The sequence below is a fragment of the Azolla caroliniana genome, unplaced genomic scaffold (assembly GCF_043228905.1).
Source record: "Azolla caroliniana isolate FFs.n. ecotype wild unplaced genomic scaffold, voAzoCaro1.0.p SCAF_735, whole genome shotgun sequence".
NCBI classification, from domain to species: domain Eukaryota; kingdom Viridiplantae; phylum Streptophyta; class Polypodiopsida; order Salviniales; family Salviniaceae; genus Azolla; species Azolla caroliniana.
Window position 1 is genome coordinate 1 of NW_028231170.1, and position 10,254 is coordinate 10,254.

A 10,254-nucleotide genomic window follows, 5' to 3' on the forward strand; every position below is an offset into this window, starting at 1 on the left:
ACCCTAACCCTACCTGCATTTACGTCGATATCACGTGTCCATCGATGGCCCACATTCAGCGAGGTGGATCTCGTCGTGTCCTGTCTCGTCAGTTACCACGACATCGGCTTGCTGCAGACTTGTGCGACATGCCATAACCGAGTCTTTTCGCGCAAAATAGCTTCAAGCTTAATAAGTCTTTTGCCTCATAGCCCTTAGAGCGACTGCGATCTCGCTACGGTCCGGGTTGCGCCACCTCAACATTATCATCGGCTATTAACGCCTCCTGCCTCTAACGAATAGCGACGAAGGCAAGACGAGATAGAGGTTTAGGAGATACTTAACGCAGTCGATCGTTAGACAAGCTGCTAGCTGTTAGGTAAGATCAAAATTGACTTAGCGACTTACTATCAAGTCTCTAAGTTAATTAATCGCAAACTGCACTGTCACAACTACGACCCTAGTCGCAGACTTCTTTATGTTCGCATGCCTTTGCTGAAACATCAGGTTTTCTTAGGGCTTATTGCTAAATATTTATAGTATTAATTTAATATTATTACTATAAGTAAAGATAAGGCTAGCTACTTTACGTTAAACGTAATTAGTAGTAGAATCTTTACGCATCTTTTTACTAAAAGAACCAAGTAAAGAAACGTAAGCCTACTATTGTGAGGCCAAATAACAGCCACCTATTGGTCCTAGGGCTGTCAGACAACGCTCATTCACTTGAACAGGGGTTACAGGTTATATATTTCATAGTTTGATACGTCCATCTTAGACAAAAAAAAAACACGCTCTCCTTCAACACTCTCGTCCACCCCAACTGTGACCACTACAGATATTGCGACGAAGGCGTCAGACACATCAAAAAATCAAGTGAATACTCTATTACTTTGCCTCCCACTATTACTTTTACAACTTACACTCACTATATACAACCTAAACCCATTCGACGGGTTCACTCTCTTTTCAAGGGAAATCCTCACCCTTGGAGGACAAGACGAATATCGACAATTGGTCTGTAGGGGGTGTTGTTGGTTCCTCACAATATTAATAACTTTATAAAGTTCTTAATTCAAACCTTTTTTTTATTACTACTACTTTTATTTAATTTATATAAAAGCTAATAAAAAGTGCTATACACTTAAAAACCTTTTAATAAAGCTTTTTCTTAAGCTCTTAAGTTCTAAAAGGCTTAAAGCTATTAAATACACGCTTAAGTTACTATAGACTCTTATAATAAATCCACTATTTTATTTTACATTTTAAAAAGTAATGAATTAGAACTTATAAAAGCTTTATTAACTCCTTAAGTATTAAGTAAGTAGCTTTATAGCTTATCTATATTAGCAAACTAGCTGCTTTATGCGCGTATTTGCATTTTTTTTTACTCTTTACTTTAAGTAACTATTAAGTAAAAGAGTTAAAATTGTAAGTAATAGGATAGTTAGGTAAGACAGTAAAAAGTGGTTGTATTCTAAGACTAACTCTTAACAATCTTAAGCCTTTTTACTTAATTATTGTTAACTATATTTGCAGCCTAGTAGAACCCTAGGAGCCTATTCACAGATGCACGCTCACATCACGTAAGCCTCCTTATAGCTCTCCAACCTCACCCGTTACACAAATCGACGGACAGAAGGCGTAGATGCTCGTCTGACACTCTCACCTTTTTGTTGGCGATAAAAGGGAAGATACCATGCAGCGCAGTGCCACGCCCCGAAGCTCCATAGACATGAATGCGAGGCATCTCAAAGCCTCTTTTTCTTGCAAAAACCTCCAAGAGGCAATGCACAAAGAAGTTGCCAAGGTGCCGCAGATGCGACCAGCGCGGATTGCAGTGCGTCTATGAGTCGCGACCTCGCGTGATCACGTCTTCACCAATACGACGGGTGTCAGATGTCTGAAGACTATACGACTTTTGATATACATTGTATAATTGAGACGGGATTCAACAGCCACGACTCATCAGGGCTGGACAAACATTCCGCCGCCGCCGTATGAAAACATAGTTACATCACCTCCATTGAGGTTTCTTCTTTCGACTCGTGAAAGACTGGGCCAGCTCTTCAGCCTCCGCCTGGTCAGGATCAGCAGACATTACTTGCGGACCGGGGGGCGGAGGTGAAGGCTCAGACTCCGGCCTTGCTAAGAAGCATTTTAGGACATTCCAGCTTTTTCCACATCAGACGATAGATTTTGCGGGCTTGTTGACGTGCCGGAGCCACCAGTCCATTCCTCCTCCGCGGACTGCTCGGACTGACTGTCTCCTTGAATAGGCGCGAAGGCATTGCGCCGGTTCTGGAACCCTTTCAGAGCAGGCAGACCCTTCTCGAGGACGTCACGTTTCTGAAGCAGGCGCTCCCTTTCCGAGGATGCGTCTGGGGATTCGCTGGATAGGCGAGAGATGTCCTCCGGACTCATCTCCAGTATATCGCGGGTCTTAAAGAGACCGTCCAGTTTACTGACCAAGCAGCCCTCAACGGCAAGGTTGCTCACGTCGTCGACGAACCTGTTGAGGGTGATCTAGTGTTATCACGACACACCGTTAGCGACCAGAACAGATTCACATGAGCTTCGAGAGGCAGGACCTACCTCGTAGTATGCCTCCATGTAATATGTTGCAAGTGCGCTGCCATAATGCTCCATGCTAAATGGCGAAGCGAAGACCGAAAGCTTGAGCAGGTCGCGAGGATTGCAGCGGATCTTTGCTTCAGGGTCCTGCAGGTCAGTTGCGAATGTGGCGTTGATTTCCTTCTCGAGGGCACGCTTATGGCGCTTGTTGTGAACTCTCTGAACGATCTCGGTGAGCTGGCGGCTGTAGGTAATCGGATGCTGTGCGTCTGAGGGTAATAGCTCCTGAATCTTGTTGACCATATTGACCCTCAGAGTCTCAGTCTTGCCAGAAACAAGTCCGAAAATCTCTTCGGCCACGTCTTTGGCAACGATGTGATCGACCAAGAGGCGCATCGTTTGTTGAGCAGAGGCTATAATGTTGTCTGCCAGTCTGGCCACAATCTCTTGCCAGTGCTCGCACTGCTCTATAAAAAGATCACCAATAATGAGCGGGTTGAACAGGCCGGGAAGCTCACAGCCTCTGCTCAACCTCAGCCTGCGAGTCACGTCCTTGAGGTACTCAGAACGCGATATGCGAGGAACCTGGCTGACCTCATCTTCCTCTTCAGCTTCGGTATCCTCGTCATCGGAGTCGACGATATGCTGCGTCTGTCCATTGCGTCGCATCTCCTTGCTGAACTCGAGAAGATGGTCCTGGATCCTTGCTCTCAACCTCCCCGAAAACCCGTGACCGGTTCGGTTGCCGAAGAACGGATCCGTATAAGTCCCATTAACAGATTGTCCCATCAGGGAGGTGAACACCTCACTCACACCAGCGAGATATCGGGCCTGCTCCTCGCGAGTGTTTCGCACGGGCCCAAGACGCTCCAGTTTCTCCAGGCAGTCGCGGATACCGGTCTCAACATCATTGACCACGCTCGGCAGCTGGTATGAGATCTGGTCCTTGAGCGCAGAGCTGAGCTTGGTCTTGAGGCTCGATACCCCGACATCGGCACGATCAAGAGACGTCCAGATTCCTTTGGAAAAGAAGTCTTCTTCATTTGCATCGCGCTCAGCAGAAGACACGTTCCTCTCTTCATAGCTTCTGTTTCTCAGGATGTGCCAGCCGAGATGAAGCTCCAAGTCCTCATTCTGAGCAGTGCGCAGCCATTTGCCCTCGGAGTCGGAGCCCACATCTAGAGTGTCCGGCTTCGTGATGAGCCCCAGGGTGCGGATTCTTCCTGGATCGGCTTTCTGTGCCATTGCGGTTACGCTCTGAAGAACAAAGTCGTACTTGGCCGAGACGACCGTCAGGATTATACACCGGGGGCGCATCATGTACCGTTCGACCATGTCGTGCACGACCTTGGCGTCGGCATCAGACTGATCTTTGTTGCCGGCCCGGAAGAGCCCTGGCAAGTCGATCATGGTCAAGTGAGGCTGGTCAGGCCCGGTCAACTCGATGCGAAGTATATCATCGTAGAACCGCCTCGGGAATGGGTCCGCCATGAGTCGCTCTGCCTCTGCCGTCACAGCCTCGAGCCCATCCCTTTCAATGCTGGCGCTGGGCTCCCAGGCCTCGACAGTCTCTCGATCGTTATCATAACGACCTTCTCCAGGAGTGATGGAAACTCGGGGACTCTTCCTAGGCCCGCGTCGAAGCACCAGCTCGGTAGCGAAGCGAGTGCAGAGGGTGTCCTTAGCTGGGAATTTGATGCCCGAGATGGCCTCGAGAACGGAGCTCTTGCCTGCCTTTTGATCGCCAGTCACGATGATCTCCGGTAGATCTACATAGTGACTGAGTCCCTGTGCCCGCAGCCTGTCAACAACATCCAGAAGGTCTCGGTGATCATTAGACAGAATGTCGTTGGCGTTCATGTTGGATTGCAATGGGTCTGGAAGTTCAATTGAAGAAAGTGTTTTTGTGGAAGACTGTGAGAATGTGATCAATTGCATGAGACTCGAGATGATATTGCCGTCGACGATGGACTCTTAAGTCATCGTCTCAGGCTTCATATGTGGGAGGCCACCCGCAGCAGGCGAACCGCCGAGGCTCTCGAGCCGCCCATGACGGCGGCCACCCGCATACTCAGGCAGCAATACACTCTTGCTTGGCAGCGTCTCGAGCATGCAGATTGATCAGGTGAGGCGGTGATACAGTGTGAGTCACAGGCGAGGCTGTTTTTACACGGAGGACAGATAGTATTCGGTCAGTTCATTGGGGGAGAGGGGGTGATCAGCGCGTGCGGCCGCGGTCAACTCAGCCCGTTTCAGCCTCTTTCAGCACGTTAACCCAACAGCAGCGGTTAGCAAAGATGCTCTAGATGTCTATTCGTTCACTGCTAATTACATCGCTTTGCGGCCTGCGACATGAAATCCGTTCATTTTATGCAGTACATACTCGGAAATACAGCCTACATTGGTAGAGTTCACTTCTAGCCTTGGCTCGTGAGAACAATAAGTAACATTTGGCCATCTTCTATGTTCAGTAACCCATTGGAGCCGTGGCAGTAGCCGTAAGTGTAGGCCCAGCGGTTGAATCCCTCGCCCATGGACGTCTTGGTCCTTTCAAATTGGTCTTGAGTTCAGCTGCAGCGAGCTGCTTGACCAGATCATGGAACTTCCATATGTCCTTTTGTGTGCTGGCCTTTGGGGGCAGCCAGGTCGAATACACTTTCTGATGGCAGGCAGAGACTCGGAACCTGAGATGATGCTGTTTCATATACTCGTAGCAGAAGAAGCAGGCTTTCTTGCTAGTACCCATGAAGCGTGGATTCGGGGTACATCTGGGATTGGAGTCATAGAACCGGAGGAGCTGCATCTCCGCATGCAAGGTCAGCTCGGACGGGCACGCCTTTGCGAACTTGGACTCGGGAGTTTCAGTCTCCCAGAGTTGAGACAAATCGGCCATGATCCTCGCTCCATCTTGACCTGTGAGACTTTTCACCTGGTCCCTCAGCAGATGCTTTCGCTTCGGAACCGAGAAGGATACCTGCTCAGAGGCCTCGATCACCTGGATCTGGATGTTGGCGAAGACCCTGGGTTCTTTCATGGCAAACTTGACCATAGACTTGACGGACGAGTAGTATCGGGCAATCTTGTGAATGTCTTCGAGCCAGGGTGGAGGGTTGGACTCGACGAAGTTGAAAAGACTCCGCATTTGCGTTGTATAGGTCCACCTGGCCTGTGTCGACCACTCAACAAAGCCCTTGATTCGAAGGGCACCCGACTTGGGCATTTGCGCTGGATTGAAAGGTGAGGCCTCCAGCCAGCGATTGAATTCTGCGTTCGAAGACGGTCCAGTTGTCCGCTTAGTTCTGTGAATCGTAAGCAATGCTTGTTCTACTGATCTTCCGATGCCTCGTTGTCTGGCTTTCTCGACAAGCGACATGATGCGAGCTTTGTCTAGGTCGACAATGATGTCGAGTATAACGGCCTCAGTGTCACGGGCAGGTTTCCCTGATTTTGGCATCGCTGTGAGCGTCTTTGACTCACCTGTTTGAAGTACAGCCTGAAGTTCTCCGAGCACATTCTTAAGCCCGGACAGATCTCGAGATGATAAGCCGTGGTTTCGAGCCACTCGGAGAATCGACGATGAGCCGGCCTGCGCTTGCTCCAGGCAGACTGCCGAGGCCGTCTCGGCACCCTTTTTTGATGTCGAGCAGATGAGAGCAAACGAGTCGAGGAACTTGCGCCGAAGTTCACCGACACCAAGAGAGTCGAGCTCGAGGTCAGGGCCGAGACCAAGGCCATCATTGAACTGGCCTCTGGTAGGTTCACCACGCGATGGGTTAATCTTCATGAGAAGTGCCGAGTTGATTACGAACTTCTTGACCATGGCGGTGTAGGGCCTCTCGATTGGGTCCTTGGTGATAGCCATTTGCGTATGACCTTATATCCGATCCGACCGCGACACGATTGATTGACAAAGTTGACGACAGGTGCTGCCTGCATTTCAACACTGCACATGATAATGGTACTTTGAGTCCAACGCTTAACCGACGGTACGCGCCCAAGGCTTTCGATCATGTTCGAATGCATGGGTGGCCGTACACATCTGATTGGGCCAAGGCGCCACGCTGTTGGTTGGGTTCAGCTTCATCAGTCAGCCTCACCAGGCAGCCAACAGTTCATAGGGATGGTGCGCGGGCCAATTGAGTAAGAAATGGTATGTATAAGTATTGAGACGTCCTCTGTGAGTCTCTGATTTCTCGAGCTCTTTCTTTTGACAACAGTCCAATTGCTAATATTCACACTCTTCTGTAATTATACGCCGCTTCGTAACAGTTTGCATTTGCGCTTGCCAAGCAACACATTACCGAAGCGCAAGCTGGCCACGACCAGTTAATGCTCTTCCATTCCCTGCATCATCTCTGATAACCTTGGGTGTCGGCGATTTGTTATTCAGCGATGGACCCTTTCGGAACATACCAATGGACGCCAACGGCCTCGTCGGCTCAGGGCACGGCCACGCCTGCGACAATTGATCCCGCTTTGCTCACGATACAAACGGATCAAACTTGGCCACTTGAGAGTAGTGAAGCAAACCAGTACAATTGAGGTGCTAATCTGCTTGAACCCCCTCGGCGAGAGTCAATCGACCGATATGCCGATGGGCGATCTACCTCCCAAACAACTTGGCCATCTCAATATGCGATGAGAGCCGCCACGGACTATGACGAGCTTCCATCAGCTGGAAGCAGCTCAAGGGCGCGCCTGAAGTGTACGTGGAAGTACTGTAGCTATGTCGCAGCTGATGGCACTGATATGAGGTACGCCCAACCCAGCCCAGTCCAGTCCATGTCGCCAATGCTTAAGGTCATGATGATGTTTAACACGAGTACCCAGAGTTCATGCAGCATCTCACCGCCGGTGTCCCAAATCCAGCTGTCCTTGGGCTGCAGAAAATGACCAGAAGGAGATTGACCGACATGTATGGGTTGATCACAGGAAATGGGCCAAGGAAAGTGGTTACCCTCCTATGGAAGGACAATGTGATGAGTGTGCAAGAGTGTACTCTCGCAAGGATGGGTTGTTGAGGCACAAACGAGAGGTCCATGGGGGAAATGCACGGATCAGAGGCTTGAGAGGGTAGTCATTGTCGGCCAACTGGGATCATCTAGGGTCTCCAAGGTGCCCTAACAAAGGTTGAGTGCAGCCGAGGGTCCCCAGCTATGAGCCCTCAAGTTCGATTAGAACATTCGCAGCCTCCTCGATCAATACACTGGGATTCTAGGATGACCTGCGCTTGAAGCCATTCTTCAAAGGTCGCAGACATCGTGACTGCCATGATATGCCGTGATCTATGATATCCAGGTCATTGGTGCGGCCGTACCAATGCGCTTTGGACCCAACCAGATAGAGCATGGGACGCTGGTGAAATTGGTGGCGACTTTCGCGATTGCCTTGATGATTGCAATCGATGTTAGGCTTTGTGCTTTCTTCTGAGCCCAAGGCCACATCTGTGGGCGAGGTAAGTCAGGCCATTGCCCCCAGATCATGACTCATCATAGCGCAGAGTGGTCCAAAACTGGACTCCTGCTCAGTGAAGGTTTGTGCACCAGGGCCACACTTCTTGCCCTTCCCAGCGGCTAGAGAGATGGAGGACTGTCCAGCGCCATGCTCACGTTGCACTCACGTTGCTGGCCGTCTTCCGTGAGCAGCGAACGGGATGGAAGTATGATAACCGCTATCTCGGACTTTGAATACCCGTGTTTCCGAGCCTGAATATCAGTGTCCTACGTCGTGTCAAGGATGGAGAAGCCAATCCCGCCTTTTGAGTGGTTGTCTATGGGTGAGTCACATGATGTGTCGGAGGCTTGTGTCTCACCCTACGGTATATAATTGGTGCAGGCTACCCTGTCGGCGCTGAAACACCGAAACCGTGATGACGTTACGGCTGGAGCTTGGCCAGCACCCGTTGCCAAAGCCCTGGAATGCTTTCTCAAAATCGTGAGGCATCTTCTTGTTTAGGAGCATGCATGTCACAGGGAATAGCCCGCGTAGGCGGTACTTGAAATGTTGCTGCTTCGCCGTCTCAGACGCACTTGAGCGCTGCATCAGGAAGCTTTTACTCCGCGTACCTTGCTGAAGGATAGGCGGCCCCGCCACAGACGGCTCCCGTCTCCAGCTGCTCACGGTAAAACATTAATCGCTGCCTCTGCTGCGAGGTGTGGGTAAACTTCCCCTCATTTCGAGGAGACTCCGGATGCCTTAAGGCACCAGCCGGGTCAGCCTTATCCCTCCCCAGCTATAACACATAACTCACTGCCTGAAAGCTTGATTAACCTACAGAGTGTGCCGAGCTCGTGCACGAGCTTAACACCGCGCTTGCACTGCTTAGTGTCGATGAGGGGATCGTTGGGGCGAAGCTGGTGCACAATGCCTGTGGAACCACCCACAATCTAAGCCTGAGCTAGAGGTAGAACCGTCTCCACCTCTCGAATCTGACTTTCCTAGATCATATGCTGAGGTCGACGACTACCTACGCAAGACGTCCAGCACGGACGAGGAAACGCCTCTCACTTCTACAACCTTCGTCCAGGGATGCAATACACAAGAGGACTATCATATTATATATTTGATCTTCTCAAAGTGTCAAAACTTTCTGCCGAGTGTCTGCCGAGAATTAACGGCATGGTGGAGGAGTGGTGGCGCAATGAAGCAAGCCAACAGCAAAAGTGGCGGGAGCCGACATAGATATCTGTTGGGCTACTCTTTATCATCATGCGTGGGTGCCTAATAAAAAGAAAGGAGGGAGACCTAGCTTGTTGTACACAGCTAAGCTAGGTTCTAGGCTAAACCCACCTATTCTGCCCTTACTAATCCAGTTGTTCTTTGTAAAGTTGTTAACATTAACTAGAGCTGTAATAGCATTGCGAGCGTTGGGTAGCTTGCGTTAAGCTTCAAGGATAGTTTTTAGAGGCATTTCAATGCTAAATTTTGATAAGGTTTGACTGGTTTAAGTAGAACGTACTAGTAGCGGTGCGCTAAAAGGGATATTAAGCAAAACGTAGTGTTTGCGCATAGGGAGGAGGGCGCCTTTAATTAAAATCGCACGATGCGTAACTACTTAGGTTGCTTAAGAAAGGGAATGCTACTACCTTTCTACTTAAGCAAAAGCAGTAGAAGAACAAAGGGCTGAAAATAGAAATTAAATAACTACGTTAGTGCAGTATGAACCGCTAAACAACAACAAAGGGGGCCTTTAGGTGGCTATATTGCTACTCTTCATGCTGTTACGAACCAACGCTGATGCAGGTCACCAAGATGGGCCGAAGCGGTTACCACGTAAGCAATGGAGGTATGAGGTAATGGTCCAACACCATTACCCCGGAAGGGTTGCGTCAGACGGAGATCCAAGTCACGTGACTTGGATCACTCCGCGCCAAGGCGTGATCCTCGGAGGGATCACCCTAGATCACTCGGTGATCCAGCGCGATCCAAGGACGAGATCACTCTCACCCCAACTGTGATTCAACACTTAGTATGGAGGGATGATAAGTATATAAGGAATAGTTACTACTACTAACATTAAGAACTTAGTTCTTTAGTGTTTAATCTAAGCATTTACCTTAAGTACCTTTAACTATTTATTACTCTTAATAAATAAGACTAATACGTCTTTATAACTATCTTCAATTAATTGTCGCACTGTTTAAACAATTACCTATGGCTATAATACTAAGTTATTGCCTAACTTACAAGATTAGAAACCTA

The 10,254-nt window shown here is 49.4% G+C and overlaps 1 protein-coding gene across 1 annotated transcript; it reads right to left on the minus strand.

Moving 5' to 3' along the window:
- Positions 1–2,514: 2,514 nt before the first annotated feature.
- On the minus strand, positions 2,515–4,491 carry LOC147847714 (uncharacterized). The gene has a single exon (XM_087338896.1). The coding sequence runs from the start codon at positions 4,489–4,491 to the stop codon at positions 2,515–2,517; it is 1,977 nt and encodes a 658-aa protein (XP_087195022.1).
- Between the last annotated feature and the right edge of the window lie 5,763 nt (positions 4,492–10,254).